The sequence below is a fragment of the Protobothrops mucrosquamatus genome, unplaced genomic scaffold, assembly GCF_001527695.2.
Source record: "Protobothrops mucrosquamatus isolate PMUCROS unplaced genomic scaffold, P.Mucros_1.0 scaffold1287, whole genome shotgun sequence".
Taxonomy (NCBI): domain Eukaryota; kingdom Metazoa; phylum Chordata; class Lepidosauria; order Squamata; family Viperidae; genus Protobothrops; species Protobothrops mucrosquamatus.
In genome coordinates this window covers 265,018-284,540 of record NW_015387491.1, presented here as the reverse complement: position 1 = coordinate 284,540, position 19,523 = coordinate 265,018, and the positions used below count along the sequence as shown (strand labels likewise).

At 39.0% G+C, this 19,523-nt stretch overlaps 1 protein-coding gene across 1 annotated transcript in view; it reads left to right on the top strand.

Annotated features, from left to right (window-relative positions):
- Window positions 1–19,523, top strand: part of KIAA0586 (KIAA0586 ortholog) — a 70,437-nt gene that overhangs the window by 30,243 nt on the left and 20,671 nt on the right. Inside the window, exons 22-31 of the mRNA XM_029285103.1 lie at window positions 411–529; window positions 2,310–2,500; window positions 4,255–4,414; window positions 5,549–5,768; window positions 6,605–6,840; window positions 7,638–7,714; window positions 9,420–9,554; window positions 10,373–10,544; window positions 14,288–14,412; window positions 16,370–16,457. Of these exons, the coding sequence (XP_029140936.1) occupies window positions 411–529; window positions 2,310–2,500; window positions 4,255–4,414; window positions 5,549–5,768; window positions 6,605–6,840; window positions 7,638–7,714; window positions 9,420–9,554; window positions 10,373–10,544; window positions 14,288–14,412; window positions 16,370–16,457 (1,523 nt within the window). The remainder of the gene's footprint in view (window positions 1–410; window positions 530–2,309; window positions 2,501–4,254; window positions 4,415–5,548; window positions 5,769–6,604; window positions 6,841–7,637; window positions 7,715–9,419; window positions 9,555–10,372; window positions 10,545–14,287; window positions 14,413–16,369; window positions 16,458–19,523) is intronic.

Here is a 19,523-nt window from a genome sequence, read left to right as displayed (position 1 = left end):
TAATAATAATAATAATAATAATAAAGTTGGAGGGGCCTTGGAGGTCATCTAGTCCAACCCCCTGCTCAGGCAGGAAACCCTATACCATTTCAGACAAATGGCTGTCCAGTCTCTTCTTAAAAACCTCCAATGTTGGAGCATTCACCGCTTCTGGAGGCAGGTTGTTCCACTGATTAATTGTTCTAACTGTCAGGAAATTTCTCCTTAGTTCTAGGTTGCTTCTCTCCTTGATTAGTTTCCATCCGTCCTGCCTTCAGGTGCTTTGGAAAATAGCTTGACTCCCTCTTCTTTGTGGCAGCCCCTGAGATAGCGGAACACTGCTATCATGTCCCCCCTCGTCCTTCTCTTCATTAAACTAGACATACCCAATTCCAGCAACCGTTCCTTATATGTTTTTATTATTCCATCAGGGTAGAACAAGAAGTAATGGCCCGAGTTATCAGTGGAATGTATCCAGCTCAGAAAGAGGTGATTCGCAACTTAAGCTCACCAGAGAGTGAAGAGAGCCAAGCAGTATCCTCTGACATTGGTAAGTAAAAAAACAGCTGTCTCATCCTGGTTAAAGAAGAATGGGGGGCAGGCTTTTACAGAAGAAGTCCAGGAAAGGGATTCCTATAGTAAATTTGATCAGTGAATAGTTCTGCATTTACTGAATCTGATAAACTGGATTTTTCCTCAATTCACCTAGTTCTAGGCCATTTTCTTAAGCATGTGCTGTGGCCTCCAACACATTCCCTCCCACGTGTTTGTTTCTGGAGCAATAAGAAACATGCTCCAAACAACCCAACATAATCAAACATATTTATGCATTATATTGTCAGATCATGTTCATTTTCATTTTTTTTTCATTTTATTATATTTATACCCCGCCCTTCTCCCGTAGGACTCAGGGCGGCTTACAGCCAGTTAAAAACAGTTTAATACAATACAATACAAAGTTTTAAAAAATCATTAAAAATAAATATTTAAATCGGCCGCTTCTACTAAAATTTGGCTAAAACCAATTTAAAATACCCCTAGGCCAGTCCTGNAGTCCTGCCCGCTGAAACAACCAGGTCTTAAGGGCGCGGCAGAAGGAGGGGAGATCCGGAATCACCCGGATCTCTGGGGGCAGCTCGTTCCAGAGGGTGGGTGCTCCGACAGAGAAGGCCCTTGCCCTGGGGGTCGCCAGCCGACACTGTCTGGCTGACGGCACCCTGATGAGGGCCTCTCTGTGGGAGCGTATCGGCCCCCATGTTCTCTCTCAGGAAATGAAGAATGTACTCATATTAACATATATAATGCTGTAGTCATATAACAGAAGCATAAACATGCCTTTGTTATTTCCCAACAAGAAATTTTAAAAAATCACTTTGTCAAGAATTGCAGAGGACAGATATTGGGTGGTCCTGGTTTAGTATCAAGAGAATCTGGTCAACTTCCACATCATTTTCTAGCCAGATTCATATACTGGCCTCGGAAACACATAAATAGTGTAAGATTGGGGAAGATAAGATGCTAAGTCAGACCACTGATCCACCTCGTCCTAGTCCAAACTCCCCAAAATGTGCATGATGTCTTGGCCACTCAAAACAGTACATGGCAGAACATCCAGCTACTATTTATCTAAAGACCTCCCACTGTTAAAAGTTCCCACCTGGGTTTAGCAACAAATTACCAATATCCTGATACTTCGCCCTAACTTCTTTGCTGAATTTGACAGAAGGTTTAGACACAGTTCAACTAATTATTGCTGATGAGCATGAAGACATTCATGGAAGACATTCATATTCTCGGAGACAGCATGGACAAATCCCTACTGATTTCGTGGCAAGGTTTTTCAGACATGTTTTGCCATTGTCTCCTTCCTAGGGCTAGCAGAAAGTGACTGGCCCAAGGTCACCCAGATCTTTGTGCCTCAGTTGATACTAGAACTCCCAATTTCCTGGTTTCTAGCTTAATGCCTTAACCACTACACCAAACTGGCTCTCATTGTGAAATATAAAAAATAATAAACTGTGGGATATTAAATGTTTATATGGGCTAGTCATCTAAAACCTACAAATTAAGCATTGAAGAAAAAAAAGAACCACATATAAACAGAAAGACATGCACACATGCATAAAGGGGAATGGGGTATCATTCCATTCCATTCCTTGCATTGTATCTCACATCATTCCTAACGATTCCCTGGCTCAGGATCAGCTTTGGGATAGCAGAGAATAGAAACAACTGACAATCAGGAATATAGTTCAAAGTTCTTCATATCCAAATCTTATTATGTACAACTTTAAACTTGAATTTCTGCCTGTGTTCTGATTCATCTTCAGTTGAAGCAGCGGGCACTGAAGGGTTTCAGCTATTTGTTGATGCTGGCATCCCAGTAGATTCTGAAATGATCAGGCATTTTGTTAATGAAGCACTTGCTGAGAGAGTAGCTGTAATGCTGGGTAACAGAGAAAGTGAAAAAGCTGCACTGGCTTCAGTCGTTTCTTCAAGTGTGCCACAGTTGCCAGAAAAGGTAAGTTGCTTTTTTCTGTACTTAGTTGAAGAGTAATTAGAAGTAATTATTTAAAGTTATTGGCTGCTATTTAAATGGCTTAATTCAGGGGTCTTCAAACTTGGCCCTTTTATGACTTGTGGACTTCCACTCCCAGAATTCCTCAGCCAGGCTGGTTTAAACTACAGTTCGTCCTTGACTTACAACCATTAATTTAGTGACCATTCAAAGTTATGACAGCACTAAAAAAAAGTGACTGATGTCCAGTTTTCAGGCTTATGACCCATGGTCACATAATTAAAATTTGGGTGCTTGGCAACTGGCATGTATATATGACAGCTGCACTCTCCCAGGGTGATGTGATCGCCATTTGTGACCTTACCAACCAGCTTCTGACAAGCAAAGTCAATGGGGCAGGATAGATTCACTTAACAACTGCAATGATTCACTTAACTGTGCAAAAACCATTGTAAAAGGGAGCAAAACTCATTTAACAACTGTCTTGCTTAGCAACAGAAATTTTGGACTCAGTTGTGGTTGTAAGTTGAGGACTACCTGTAATTGGCAGCCAGGGCAGTTGCTTCAACAAGGCATGAGCATCCAGATGCCACATTCAGCCATCTGATTGACACATCTTGCATCAGCTGTAGCTTCTAGACCAGGGGTAGGCAACCTTGGCTCTTTTATGGCTCGTGGACTGGCTCAGGAATTCTGGGAGTTGAAGTCCACGAGTCATAAAAGAGCCAAGGTTGCCTACCCCTGGTCTAGATCAAACACAGTAGTAGCTCTTGTTAAAATTATCTCACATTTTCTGTGCATTAGCAACTATAGTAAGGATCCCGGAATGACCACACTTGCAATATCAACCAAATCTGCCAATAAGTATTCCTAACTCTGGAAGTCATTTGGGCTTCCAATGTGGATGTCCCTAGGTGCATTCCTGACCCAGGTATCTGTTCTTTCCGACGAATGTAAATGTCCCAGTTCTCAAACCCAGAAAATCATTGTCGTCTTGGGATTCAGTCTCAATGTAGTAGACTTCATCCACCTCATATACAGTCACTACTTCAGGACATGCATGGCCTCTCCTGATTCAGGTATTACCTAGTAGAGTTGAAGGTCATCTGCCTGTTGATGATACCTGCCTCCAAAACCTGGTATAACCATCCCCAGCGGTTTCATACAGATAATAAATAACTTTGGGGATAGAAGACTGCCTTGTGTCACTGCACAAGTACAGCTGGCAAAATGTATAGAAATAATCATCCAGCACCACAAGAGACGCTTAGAATCACCTGAATCAGTGGCCATTCTGTTTCTTCATAGAGCTTTGAGAAGATCACTGGCTTTGTATATGCTTTTGGCTGACTTGGACAGGAAACAAAGATTGGTTTAATCTTCTTATTCTGGGCATATAAAATTCCAGAACTAAGCCTTAGTTTGAAGGCAGGTCTTGGCTTGCTTTTAATATGACATTTTATATTTGTACTCCAAATCCAAAATTATTTCTTCTTTGGTTTTGTATCCAGGCCGAAGAATCAAATGCATTAAATTAACGTTGTCATTGACTAGTAGAATATTTGTGCTTTAATAAGCTTTCCCTTCTTGGAATAGTAAGCATTAGACCTGTTTAATTGAGGATTATTAATTGATTGGCTAGATAAATTTCAATCAAAATGTAATGCTTTAGCAGAGATGAGTTAAATGCAGTAGAAATGAGGGTGGTTTCAATAGTTTTGGTATTTTTATTATTTGTGAGTATTTTTCCATTTCAGGAAACCATATTACCTACTCCACTGGTCACACCTGAATCCACACCACCTCAGTCACCACCACCTGTAAAAGAATCCTTTGCCTTAAAAACCCCAGAGTCATCTGTGTCTATTAATGAGATGGATGAAGATGTGGGTGATCAAAAAATGATGGGTGCAATAGGTAAAAATACATATAAATTGTGATTTGTGTTAAATTTGGATTTCTTCTTCCCATAATTGGGCTGACCAGGTGCATCAAAAAAAACACTTAAGACAAATTGTGATTTATATGTAACCATCTTTGTTTTGAAACTTGCTTTTTTTTTTGAAGAGCTTTCTTATTAGCAAGGTTTCATGTTTTCCTCATAAAGCATGATTTTAAGCACTCAAAGTCCACTGGAACAAAGTAGTAGCATGTTCATCCAGATGCCCCATTCAGCCACCTGGTTGCCACATCTTGCACCAGCTGTAACTTCCAAACCAAGCACAATAGTAGCTTTACTTAAAGTATACTATAGTTATCGCACATGATCTGTGCACTGACAACTGTAATAAGGATCCAGGAATGACCATACTCAGAACATCAACCAAAGTTGGCAATGGGTATTCTGTTTTCATCCAGTTTTCCTCTGTGCAAATTCACATTATATCATGCAATATACTTGTGTATTTGAGAACTGAGCTTAAGTAGGTTTTTGTCCCCATCTGCAATTTTCTAGATGCCCAACTAACACCCAATAGTTTTGCATAGGAACTGTGGTTGATTTGAAAAGGAAAGAGGGCTCCAGCAGGATGGGCTAACTCCATGGATTCCTTCCTTCTCTGTGACTCAGGGCACTAGCAAAATGAACTTTATTTGTGTGCTGCACAGAGTTTCACTAGCAATAGGAGCAGCATTTCTCTCAGACTTCCTGCTTGCATCCCACCTCTTTCCTTCGCTTTAAAAGTCGAGACACGTAATAGTGGGTATCAAAAACTGCGGTATGTGTGGGCAGACGTCTGACAGCTTATAAAGAAGTTAGCAAGCTCTTTTCTTTTTTGATAATCAAATGAAAGAAACCGAGGCTTGAATCTGATTCTAACTTTCCTTATTCCTCTTCGTTTCCTTCTACATCCATTTGATAGATCCTCTCTGTGAAAAGATTAGGATTACTATAATTTTAATGCAAATAACCGTAATAACCTGAAAGAATTTTCAGAGAAAGGAGAATGACTCCTGCTATAGGGGCTAAGTTATTCTCTCTGCATTAAAAAAATGGATAACAGTATAATCTGACCTTGCATTCCTTTTCTCATTTCCCCCCAATTCATGCAGGGTCTGAGGCTGTAGTTGTCGGTCCGGTTCGTACACCTGTCGTTACCCCTTCAGCAACACCCATAGTAGCCTCACCAAGCCCTCCTATATCAGACCGTACCCTGGACACAGGAATGATGAAAAGACAAACCCCTCCCAATGCATGGGGAGATACAGAACTTCCTTTGGAAGAAGAAAAGCCTAGTCCACAGAGTGAAGAAGGTTATAATCCAACAGCTGTGTGAGTCCTCCCCAACTGACATAAATTAATGACTCCTGCAGTCTTCAGTTGCCAGAATAAGATACAGCCAAAAGAAAAGCAATACAAAACTAGTTTTTATGCCAAGTTGAAATTGTCTTTCTGGCATTTCTACTTAGCCAAGTGGAATGCAAAGAGGCTATTTATATTTTGGAATGTATTGAGTTTTGCATCATATTATAGCATGCTCATCTCTGTGCTGCATTTACTTCAATGCTAGCCCCCAAAACTATGATGAATTTTAAAAAATAGTAGGCCCTATGTTATTCTCTTCAGTAAACTAGCAATGTTTTTTTAAAAAAAAAATCCAGTGGAAGAGAATATATATAGCTCAGGGTTTAATTGTGAAGTTCTTGGTGCTCTCTGAGTTATTGTTTGTTTGCAGATGTTTCATTACCCTACTAGGTAATATCTTCAGTGTGGATGAATGTGGGGTTTTCTCCCCCCACATTATATAGCTTTCCCTGCCAGGGTTTTGGGAGCTGTTGTTTTCTCCTTGGCAGTTCCTTGAATAATAATTCTTACTAATCTGGATGTTGATTGCTGGAGAGAATATGTTCTGGTCTTTTTGTTTCCTTCTTAGTTTTGTTTTTAGTTATCTCTTTTGACTGATGTGTAAAGTTGTTTTATTTCTATGTTTCTATTGATGGACCAATTTATCTAAATGCCAAGCTTCCAGGAATTCTAGAGTGGTTTTCAAGAAATGCTAGCAAATATGTGCCAAAAATGTGCATCAAAAATAGGACACATATTTAAAGAAATGCTAGCAAATATGTGTCATCTATTATTTATAGGGGTTTTCTTTGGTCATTTTTTAGTATAATGTCCGTGGGTAAGCACGAAGAGCCAGAGATTTTGGTATTGCCAGTTTCTCCTGAGGTGCCTAAGAGCCACAGTCCACTTCCTGCAGAACCTCCATCAGCTTCCGTGGAAACGTCCAGTTCGGGCCCCTCAGAAGAAAGCAGTCTGACCACCACAGAAACTGAGGCTGCAGACAGGCCAATTTCTGAAGGAGAAATTCTGTACAGCTATGGGCAACTGCTAGCTGCAAAAGGTGATGCTTTCTCTGGCCTTCTATCATTCTTGTAGCATTTTAAGGACTCCATATCCAAGAGAATCAAGTCCTGACATATGTCCTATAGCAAGGGGTAGTCAACCTTGGCTCTTTTATGACTCGTGGACTTCAACTCCCAGAATTCCTGAGCCAGCTGTGCAGGCTCAGGAATTCTGGGAGTTGAAGTCCACGAGTCATAAAAGAGCCAAGGTTGACTACCCCTGTTCTATAGTGACGCAACTCCAAGGGGAACTTCGTAAGAGATTTAGATTTTTTTGCTGGTTTTATATTTCTGGAGAACACAATGAGAGGTTTTACGTATTTAGAAAGACTAGTTTGATATAATTCTGTATGTCTTACTCCAGATAGGAAGGGTTGAGAACATCTTTTAACACAATAAAAATGCCACAGCTCTGAAAAATGCTTTTGCAACTTGAGGCATTCTCTCTTCCATCCCATAGTTTTGGGGTTTTGAATGAAGTAATTGCTTTTTGTTTCCCTCATGGGTATTTTGTAACCAGATTTGACCTGATACCCTGGCGCAATCACATTTATGAGTCCTACTGATTTGGAAGGAAAAGGAAGAAGCCCTTTCAGATTAAAGGGGAAGAGAGATGATGCCAAACCAGCGCAAGAGGGATTGCTGTAGACTTTGGCCCAAATAAATTTTGAACCTAATCTAGAGGGAGGATTTTCCTACCCTTCTCAAAAATCTGTTTTCCAGATAGATTTGCAGACAAAAATCCAGCTGCAGCCCAAGTGTTCATTTCATAATTGTGTGCTTCTCATCTTTATAGCTTTGGCAGAAGGAGGACTGCCTTTTCCAAACCTCAGTGACAGTTTGGCCAGCACCCTTCATGACGCCCGTGAGATGGTAATAAAATCACTTAAAAATTAAAACATTGAACCAAATATGATGCTGTAGTTTAATGGAGTAGGTCATTTAAACGATTTCAGTAAATGACAGTTTTATGTAAATAGCAGAGTAGGAGATTGGCTTATAAAATAGGAAAAGGATCATACTTTCATCCTGGCTGGCCAAAATGGTAACTAGCCTGCTTTCATACAGGGTTAATATCCATTTTTAAATCCAAGCTGAAGGGCTGGGAAGCCCAAATCAGTGATATGCTTCTTCAGTTGAAAGCAGTGCTGTATTTACCACAGTAACTAGGTGTTGACACAGTATGTTATGGGCTTCGTATCCAAAATGTCAACTCTTCTCTACTCTTGTCATCATTTCCCCCTAGTTCCATTGAAAACGTAAGATAGGAATTGACCATGGTGCCTACTTTGTTTGATTAGTAATTCCAGTATTGTCTAGGAAGCTGTGATCTTTAGATAAAAGGGCCCAGTGCTTGAATAAGGCTGGTGTCGTATAGGTAGTCCTTGGTTAACAACCACTTGTTCTGCGACCATTCAAACTTACGATGGTATTGAATGAGTAGTGGTTACAACCAGTATTCAAAATACCAGCTTTCCAAGCACCCGGCGGACATGCAGTTGTGATCAGGGCATTTGGTAACCCGCTTGCCATTATAACAGTTGCAGCATCCCACAGTCACATGATCGCAATTTGTGACCTTCCTGCCAGCTTCCCACAAGCAAAGTCAACAGGGAAGCTCCAGTAAATCTCCCCCATCTGTGCACCCTTCCCGAAGTTTGTTGCGCTCGCACTACACTTCCCTGCCTCTTACGTACACTCTCCCACCTGGCAACAGCCACCCCAAATCCCACTGAGCTTCTGCTGTACCCTCTCCCACCTGGCAACAGCTACTTACCTGCCTCCCAGTCTGCTTGTTAGCCGTTTGGGACTTGCAATTTCCTGCTGGCTTCCCCATTGACTTTGGTGATTGGAAGCCAGCAGGAAGCTGCAAGGAGGTGCTTACTTAACAACCCGCAATCCTTGCTTAATGACAGCAATTGGAACTGCAGGAATTACTGTTGCTAAGTGATACAGTCTTGTGGCATTGCACTTTATGACCAAAATTCTGGTGCCAGTGGTTGTCATAACTGAAGGAATACCTTTATACCTGTTGACCATGGTCCAGGTTAGTCCATGTACTGTCAGTTTGTAGTTATTTCTAGGTATTGGATAAATGAGTGGATTTATCTCAGTGGTTGGACCAGTAATGTGTATGCATAATAAAATCCATATTTAATTAGCAAGATTTTTCCCTACTGAAAGGAGGGGAAAGATTGAATAACTGTGCCCAACTTGATATTTCAAATTAAATGGAATTAAAACTCTTAGCAATTGTGTGCAAACTGAGAATTCTGGGAATTGCAGTCCCAATATATCTGGCTGGTAGAAGATTGGGGATGGTTTTTCAAGAACGTCATGTTTATTATTTATTTATTTTATTCAACTTGGACACAGCCCGATTCCAACACATACATACATATGTACGTACATAAGTGTATATTGATGCTGTAATAAGGCTTCAGTGCTTTTTCTGATAAGTTCTTTAATGTTCCTATTTTTTTAAGATGCTATTTCATTTTGAGAGCCCGGAATGTCAGGAATGTGATTTATCTTTTATGAGTAGCTTGGGGGAAAAAACCACTATTGTGTCTTTTAGGATTATGATCCTCCCAGTGAGGGACAAGTGATACGGAGACCTCCCAGAGGACCCCACAGAGATCAAGTCCTTTCTCTCTTTTCAAAACTGAATCAAGCGCCACTTACTTTGCATGAAGAAAGTTGCCATTCAGAGGTACCATTTATTTCTAAATCTGTTGAAACAGAAATGGGCAACTTTTTTTCTTTTGAAGGCCACATTCCTTTACTATGATCTATGGAGACTCATTGGTAGTGGAGCGAACACATAAAACAAATGTGAAGTTTTATTAGCGTTTTTGCTGTTTGGTAGACAACATTTGTTTTCTTAAAAATCACTGAATGTGGCATCATAGCAACAAATAAAAAGGATGATAATGAGTGGAAAATTCCTCTTCTAATACTGACAACCCCATATTTTTTTCATTTTCAATCTCCAACATTGTCTTCTACTACCTCATTATTTTTCCCATAAATGTTTTAATGTTCTTATGACACCTGTTGTTTCCATGTTTGGAACATCACTTATTTGATGATCCAGCTATGTGATAATGACTCAGACTATTAATGGTATTAGTGGTAATAAATCAAATTATTATTATTAAAAAGAGCTTCTATGCATGCTTATGAGAATTCTTCTAGTCCATCTTTTTGTAAACAATAGTGACTTTATCATACAGTGCTGGGTAAGCACCTGATTGCAGAAGAGTTCTTGTGTCTCTTTTAAGGCGGATTCCTTTTTATAAAAAGAAAAAGAGATAAAGATAAATTGATGCTCCTCTCCTCTCTCCAGATCAGGGATCTTTTTAATAAATGAAGGAAAGCTGATCTCCCCTCCCTCTCCATTTGAATTTTCCCTCCCCTCCCTTTCCTTGATTCTACTTAAGTGTTCCCTCTGCCCACCTTCACAAATGGGAGCCACTTCAAAATGGAGTAGATGTGCAACTCTCTGTCTCTGTCTCTCTCTCTCTTTAGGATACTGACAACAGTGCTGGGGAACTTAGCGAGGGTCAAAGACCAAGGCTAACAAAAGCTGCTGAAAGTATCCTAATGGGACATTCTGTTTACATGGGCCAGACCACCAACCATGTTTCTAAAGAATTAACTCAACAGATGCCATCATCAGGACAGTGTGACAATGTTGCAGGTATTAATTTATATAAATTATTATGAAGTACTCAAACAGATCATAATATAGCTTGACAAAATTTACAGTTACCAATTTACAGCATAAAACCATGGGTTTAAAACATCTGGAAGGGTTACTTCTTAATTCTGAATGCTTGGAGACAGGTAAAACCTAATGCCACATGGTATGCTAACCAATATTTAAATTATGTAGGGATTATGTGGATTAAACACATTAAGAAAGGTAGCTTCTCTGGCTAAGATTTGCTGGCTTTTAGAAAGCGAAACAGAATGTGCATGTTCAGACTGGCATACATTAGTCTTTGGAATTTGGAGCTGTTATTGCAGCATATTTCTTAAGATATACTCCTTGGCTTAAATCCTGAATTTCTGTTGCCAATCAAGCAAGAGCTTAGGCAGAGGTCATAGCTCAATGGGGAGAGCCCTTAGAAAGCATCAGATCCTGTTCTTGGCTGTAAGATAAGAAGCTGAGTAAAACCTTTGCCTTGACCTTAGAGTCATAGCCTCATGAAAGGAGTCTGGAGGCCCAATTCTATAATGGGCACTTTCCAATATTGACATATATGTTTACATTTTAGTATTTTCAGAAAGCAAATACTTGAATTAAAAGTATTTTCTTGCTTCAAGAGGTCTTGATTTAAAACAGCCAAAGACAGCATACTTAAAATAACACACTTAGCCCAGAACACATTTTGCTTCAAGGAAACAATAGAACTCTTGGATAGTTGCAACTTTTTATGCTAATTCTTTAAAAAATATACGAATAATGTACAGCATGGTTATATGTCATCCCATCAACAGTTTAGGCTAAATGCGCGTATTTTATTTCAAGCTTATTGCTTGCATTCAGAAGTATTAACAGTTAAATCGCATATGAGATCATCTGGTTATAAAGATTACATATTTTCAGAATCTGTCTTTATACACAAGTTAAAGAAAAACATTAAATGAGCTTTTTAAAATGAACATTGAGCTTGGATACTTGGAAATAAAAAGCATGCTAACTGATTCCTGGTATTAAATAATGGTAATTCTATCAAGATTTTCAATAAAAATCAATATTTTCTGTGGTTAATTTTTAATAGAAAAATTCAGCTTAGCGTGAAGTATAGGCAGTCCTTATTTAGCAATTCCCTCATTCAGCGATTGTACGCAGTTCTGATGTTGATGAAAAAGTAATTTTAGACCAATTCTCACATTTATGACCTTCACAGGTTTATAAAGCAAGGCTGAGATAAGATCATGAGCAAAGATGTGGTTTCACTTAGTGACAACTTCACTTAACAACAAAGTTTTGGGTCCACTTGTAGTTGCTAAATGAGAATTACCTACTATATATTTAATACAGCTGCAACAGCAGTTCTGGCAAATTTGTTTGCAGTTGTTAGGTGAGGACCGCATAGTTGTTAAGTGAGGACTTTAAGTTTATTCTGCCCTGTGTATACTGCATGTAAATATGGTTTGTGTCTATTGATGTCTGAGATGGGCAGACTCAACCATATTTTCAACAGGGAGACTGAGCATCCCAGACCAAATTAAATCCCAAAATTTTAGAAAGAGAACATTAAGACCAGATAAGCAGGAATTAACACCAGACAAAAAAATCAAACAGAAAATACCCTAATCAAGGAACTACCAAGGAGAAAACTACACCCCTACCAAGACTGGCAGGGCAAGCTACCATATGTAAACAGGGAGAAAACCCTATTCTCACTAGCAGAGATGATGTTATCTGGCTGGGTAATGACATATTTGCAAGCAAACAACCACGTTCAGAGAGCACCAAGGACCACATAGGTCAGTCCTGAGCTACAAATATTCTCAGGCCTAGGACAACTTGCTGCTGTCACCTCATCACCACCTCCTTGCCACTGCCGCCTCACCGCCAGACACATTGTGGTTTTGGTCACCACGATGTAAAAAAGATGCTGAGACTCTAGAAAGAGAACAGAGAAGAGCAACAAAGATGATTAGGGGACTGGAGGATAAAGCATATAAGGAACGGCTGCTGGAATTGGGTATGTCTAGTTTAATGAAGAGAAGGACGAGAGGGGACATGATAGCAGTATTCCAATACCTTAGGGGCTGCCACAAAGAAGAGGGAGTCAAGCTATTTTCCAAGGCGCCTGAAGGCAGGACAAGAAGCAATGGATGGAAACTAACCAAAGAGAGAAGCAACCTAGAACTAAGGAGAAATTTCCTGACAGTGAGAACAATTAACCAGTGGAACTCCTTACCTCCAGAAGCAGTGAATGCTCCAACACTGGAGGTTTCTAAGAAGAGACTGGACAGCCATTTGCCTGAAATGGTATAGGGTTTCCTGCCTGAGCAGGGGGTTGGACTAGATGACCTCCAAGGTCCCTTCCAACTTTATTATTATTATTATTATTATTATTATTATTATTATTATTATTATTATTATTACTACTACTACTACTACTACTACTACTACTACTACTACTACTACTACTATTGCCCCAGTCAACTTGCCATGAGGACAACTCTCACTGCAAGCCTAGGCCTTCTGCTCTGGTTTCCAAAACTGGTCCTGCTTGAGGGAGGTGAAAATTCCCTCCATCCCACACTCCTTCTCCAAAGGCTTCCTTACCACACTTTACAGCCCCCCCCCCCCGAAAGGCGGGCTAAGCAGGAGTCATTGTTCCATACACACACACACACACACACACACACACACACACACACACACACACACACACATGCTATTCTGAGCTTGAGGACTTTTATCCACATCTGAGCTGGCAAGCTGCTAATCACACCCGAGCTTGGAGAGAAGGACCTCTCCTTCGGCATGCTCTGCTGGACCTTGAGAGTTCCCTGGCAGGGAGAGGGGCAAGCAGGGATGGTGGCAGGGTGACTCCCTCACAACAGCAAAAGATGGACTAAGCAGGACCAAGATGAGACTATAATAAAAGTGATTGGGTCGTGTGGAAACTCAGTTAATGACAATGGAATTGTTTGATGTGTATTTTTTTAGGAAAAGATCTGTGTTGAATACCTATTTTAAATACAAATGTATTCATGGTTATAGATGTCAAAGGAATGAATGTAACTCTGAAAGCATAATTTAAAATGACAGATTGAGAGAATTAGTGAAGAAAATAAGGATGATAAGATGTTTTGAATATGAGACATATTCAAAACATACCAGGAGTTGGCCTGGTAAAATATGGGTATGGGGAAAAAAGAAAATAGTAAAAGAAATAAGATTGAAAGTAGAACTGTAGGGAAAAAAAGTAAATTCCTGTATGAATTATTTTGGCATTGCAATAATTAAGGTATAATGTATAATTTAAGGTTAAAATTGTCCCAGTTTGTGTGATGCAACTCTTTGTGAAAACTTTCATTATGCTTTCTCCCAATAAGTGTTTTAAAAAGGTGGTATTAAGAGATTTATGACTAAACTTTGTTTATGCCAACATTCAAAACATTTTCTATCTGTTGGCAAAATTCCCACCAGTTATTTCGAAAAATCACAAGCCTGCGTGTAAAGTGCAGTGAGCTACTCTGTCAACATAAGGAACATGTTCAAAATACAGTGAGTAAATGAAAGATTTGCTCCTCTTATCTGAGAACCTACAAACAATGTAGACAGCAGTGTTTCAGCCATGTGATCTCACATACAGTAGTGATCTATCAAGCCATTTTTAATTTATAGGTGTGCATTAGAAATAATAAAATTTAAATAGAAACCGTGCTTTTAATATGTTTTTAATCTCTCAGGAGATATTCCTGGTGTTCCTGATGTTACTCATGGGCCAATGAGCATAGCTGAACTGGCTCAACCTGGCTCTCTAGGGGCATATGGAAACACCAACCTGACACCTCCGTTGGATGACTCATTGCAGGTAATACGACTGACGAGCCTTAGCCAATGTATTAGGCTGTGTTAGTATTCTTTTAAATATAGAGTACTCAAATGGATGTAATTATGCTAATGACCCAAAGCCAAGAAGAGGTATTCTGGACTTTGCAAAAGCTTTTCTGTATATTATCATGTAGCCTCTTCCTATGCGTTTTACAAGGTTTCATTAGAGGTAGAATCATGTATTTTTGGGGAATTATTCTACTCTTTTATATCTGAAGTGGGTTTTTTAGCAGTTATTTTGTCCTCAGCAAAAAGAAAAGTGTTTTTCTAACCTGAATTCATATGGACTGAAGCTGAATTCAGATGTTACAAGAAGTTTTTGTTGATAGTCTCAGCTACCATGGAGATAGCTGTCTAGATTTTGTTTCTTTGCATGGAAAATACTTGCATCCCATTTCTTGTTACTCATTCAAAATGTAAATACACATAATTCATATAACTAAAAATCCAGCTCAGCTTCTTGTCATTTCATAGTCCCATCTACACAGATTTTGTAGTAACTATGTCAGTAAAGGTGATGAAAAATCAGTATTTCTCTGCTTTCTAGAGAGCAGCCCTGTTTAAAGAGGCCTGGACCCTCCAGGTATGGGGGAGTTGCCTTGCAGACTGTTGGGAGGAATATTCTAAGCATCTGCCAGATAAAGTATCACACCCATGTAGCACCTTTGCTTTACAAGCTGCACTGATTTCAGATGCAATTCAAGTGCTGATTGTTACTTATATGGCAGGGCACTGGATTATTTGTGGGACTGCTTCTCTCCAATTGTTTATAATGTGAGGTCCAACAGGACAGGTGTGTTTTGGATCCCATTTAGTGAGACCCAGAAAATGGGCCTTTGGAACACTATTACTGGAAGTTTTTAAGAAGAGATTGGACAACCATTTGTCTGAAATGGTATAGGGCTTCCTGCCTGAGCAGGGGGTTGGACTAGAAGACCTCCAAGGTCCCTTCCAACTCTGTTATTCTGTAAGAAATTCAGAGACCACATTGTCTATGACTTTCTGGGCCTGAATCAGAGGCTGGAGAGCAGAATCAAAAAGGCTTGTGATTCAACTTTCCATAATCCTACCAACTGCTCGGAAAGCCTTAGATCTGTTTGTGTTTCCAGGCTTGGGGTTAAGGAAGTTGGTTTGTGCCCAAGACATGTTGTGGCATTTGTTGTTTGAGTATTGCCTTGGTAGCCATTTAGGTGTATATATGTTTCTGTGTATGGCTATGGATCTGGGGTTGCACATATTATTGCCTGTATTTGTTTTTTATATGCTTTAACCACTCAGAATCACTGTGGTGAGTTGGATGATGAAATAAATACATAAACAAACCATGTGTACATGACTTGTAATTATTTTTTTCCTGTATATTTTCTAAACTTCCAGTTTGGCTATACCCTTAGTATCTTCTCATCCCCATCCAATCAGACCCAGCCCTGCTTGGATTTTCAAGATCAATCCAATTTAGTTAAATGCTGCCACTGGAATTAATCAAGTAAAATAGTCTCAAAGGCTTAGGCTAAACAAGGATTTTGCTACTTTTGAAACATATCTTTGACAGGAGCCTCTCTTAAAAGAAGACACCTTAGTTTATGAGAGTACTTACTGAGAAATGTCAATTTTTTGATAGATGGTATGGGTAGATCCACAAAATATGATTTCTCGCATCTTCCGTTACTCATTTCAAAGTAAAAAAATATCTCTGTGTTCAGGGCAAATGTTATAAATCTACAGTCTAGTGTTCTGTTTATTCTAATGGGTATGAATGGCCATTGTGGATTAGGTCTCATTTTATCAGTTCTGCTTTCATGTGTGCTGGAAAGAAAGCATGGACAAAGATAAATGTGGAACAATATATTTTTAATTCAGTTCTAGAAGTTTTTTTTATCTTACTTGATCCAGTTAGATATCATAACATTAACATGTGTTTTATAACTGCCATGCAGACAAAGCCCCAAGAAGCACTCCAGGAAATACCAGTGAATTCCAGAATCATCTGTGTAAAACCAAAATCCGAACATACACAGCAGAAAGGTAAATTATCCTGTTACTGTGTTTGAAACCTGTTGTCCTGACCCATATTGAATTGTCAGATTTGAGGGATGTGAGTGCTATATAAAGTTGAGGGCTGAATATATTTTTGTCACTCTTTTTAACCCATTGCTTGAACACCAAAGGTAAGGAATGGATACATGGGTGAAGTAAAGGTAAAGACACATGAGAATAGCCACAGAGTTCCCAGTTCTCTCCACTCTGAACAGGGCTTCCAAGTAATCCAAGTCAGAAAGGAAAAGGTCTTAGGCATTAAAAAATGAAATCAGCTGGGTGACCTTGGACCAGTTACTCTTTCTCAGATCTAGGAAGAAGACAAAGGCAAGCCACTTCTGAAAATCTTATCCAGAAAACTAGGAATGGGTCCAGGTACTTGCCAGGAGTCAATCCTGACTCAGAAGCACCACCAAAAAAAGGAAAATTGTATCTACTGTATATTACTTTATCTCAATTTTGCAAGCTGTTAAAATTCAGTGGTATAGATATTGAGAGAAATGGTGAGATTGAAGGATAGAGAGTGCAGAATAATGCTTCAATCTCTTTTGAGATTCTGAACTTTGCAAAGTTTCCTGAGGAAAAATAATGCAGAGATATCTAGCAGAGTATAGAAAACATATATTTGCATTTTCTTATGCAGTTATACTTGTCTGAAAACTGGGATTAGCGGTGGCTCCCATGAATGATCTCTTGAGGTAAATCCTCATTTGATGCTGGAAAGCATATATGAAGTTTTAGTTTAGCCAATCTGCTTGTATCTGAGTTCTTGACCACCAGGTGGCAGTGGCATGTGCTTATAAAGGAGGAAGGCTATGAAGAGAGCTCCCCTTCTTACAAAATGGAAAATGACACAACCAACACAATTATTCGTGATGTTAATGGTTATTTAAGGGATAACTGCTTTGCTGTAAATGCCATATAAAACAGAATTTAATTAGACCATGTTGTAGCAGGATAACTATTGATGTTTATTATTTTATGGCAAGCTAAAGTCTTTTAGCCCTAGATCAGTTGGAGATAGCTTTAGATTACAGTTTTTCTACATAATAAAATGTCCTACTGGACATAAAGGAGATTATCTTGAAAATGATGAAGAATGATTTTACATTCAACAAATTATCATGGTAATATATTTCATTTATAATATATTTATGCTGGAAATTTTATAGGCTATTTACTATAATATAGTAAATATTACTTATTTTTTAAATAACAATCGTGAACTATGAGCAGTATATACTTGTTACAAGTTTATAAAGAATGAAGTACTTCTTGTTTGAATCAAAATGTTTGTGTATGGTCGCACGTATGTGTGTGTGTTTGAGAGAGAGAGAGAGAGAGAGAGAGAGAGAGAGAGAGAGAGAGAGAGATATTAGGGGCTGAAGGTTCATTCTCCAAGCTTGTGGGTTGGTTTCCAAATGTTTTGTTACCAGGTAACATCTTCAACGGAGTTTCGAGGATGTCAGTGTCAATGTCCTTCTGTTTATAAGGGCTTCAGATGTGAGTTATCAAGTGAGGGTCTTGTGATGGGTCAGGTGTGAGTTATCAGTGAGAGGCTTGCGATGGGGAGGTTATATTGGGGCAGGGTCATTGGGAAGAGAACTGCTAGTCAGGAGGGGAGGGGGCTTGTGTGGGTTGGTTGAGGGTCAGTATTGTCTCTGGTTGGCTGTGCGATTGATTTGGATTCTGAGGGATTTGTGGGCTGGTTGTAGGTCAATGTATCTGTTGATGGAATTGCTTATGGAGCACCAGGCGTGGCAGGTAGTAGGGTGGTTGATAATTTTGGTGTTGCTCCAGTCAAACAGGTGCTGTTTGGTGTTGGTGTCTATAGAGAATAAGGATTTGGGATCGTGGCATTCCCAAAAGAGAGATTATTTTATGTTACAAATATTACAATTATATTTACACTACTATATTCACCTGAATGGTAATGTTAAGGAAAACTACTTCAGGTGGTAAATCATATCAGAAATGTATCTTTAAATATTATAAAGATCACCTTACATTCACTGAGAATACAGTAAAATAAAGATATATTTTTTTGCGTAACATATTTTTGAGTGGAATAAGATAATCTTTCATTAAGGAGCATCTTCCTTTTGGATAAATATACTGTAGTTGTGCTTCTAATTTGATTTTTGTTCTGTATATACTTTAAAAATTGTCATGTGTGGAAAATCAGTATTTAATTTTTTTATACGCACATATATTTCATTATATGTGTATAATTAAATATTATATAAATACAATATAGTGAAATACATATATAATCCGAAGTGCAGGGGAAATTTAATTGATTAAAGTTAAATTTTTGGAAGGATTCTGTTTGTTCAGGTAAGAATTATTAATTTAATGTGGCATATTGATTTTGACAAAATTATACAAGGTTGCTAGACTTATTGGAAATATTGGGAAGCTTTTCCTTGTTTCTGAATCTCTTTCAAACTTTCTCCTATTATCTATATTAAATACATTACAAAATTAATATTTATTTTCAGAAGCTTTATTGGTAAATTCTGGTAAGAAAACCACATAAGTTGTTAGTTATTTCTGATTCCAGTAACCTCTAGATTTGCCAGATAATTAGCCTTTTAACTTTTTAATGAAGCCTTGCTTTATACTTAAGGCCTGCAATCAGGTGCAAGTAAAGATGTTGGTTTATGGGCTGGAGATTATTGCTTCCCATTAGAGTTAATAAGAGGCACAGGATGGCCAGTGCCAAATGGAGGGAGGCAATGAGGAGAGGCTTTCTGATCTGCTACCCAGAACATTTTTTAAAAAGTCCCTGCTTGATATGTCCTGTTTTCTGGAAAAGCAGTACCTTTTTAATACTGTACCATGTGTAATGCTTAAATGTTTCTACCTATTATGTAACACCTCTCCTGCGCGAGCTGCACTGGCTGCCTGTGGCCTTCCGGGTACGCTTCGAGGTGTTAGTAACAACCTTTAAAGCGCTCCGTGGCAATGGACCTAGGTATTTGCAAGACCGCCTCCTACCAAACACCTCCCTTCGACCAGTCCGCTCCCACAGAGAGGGCCTCCTTAGGGTGC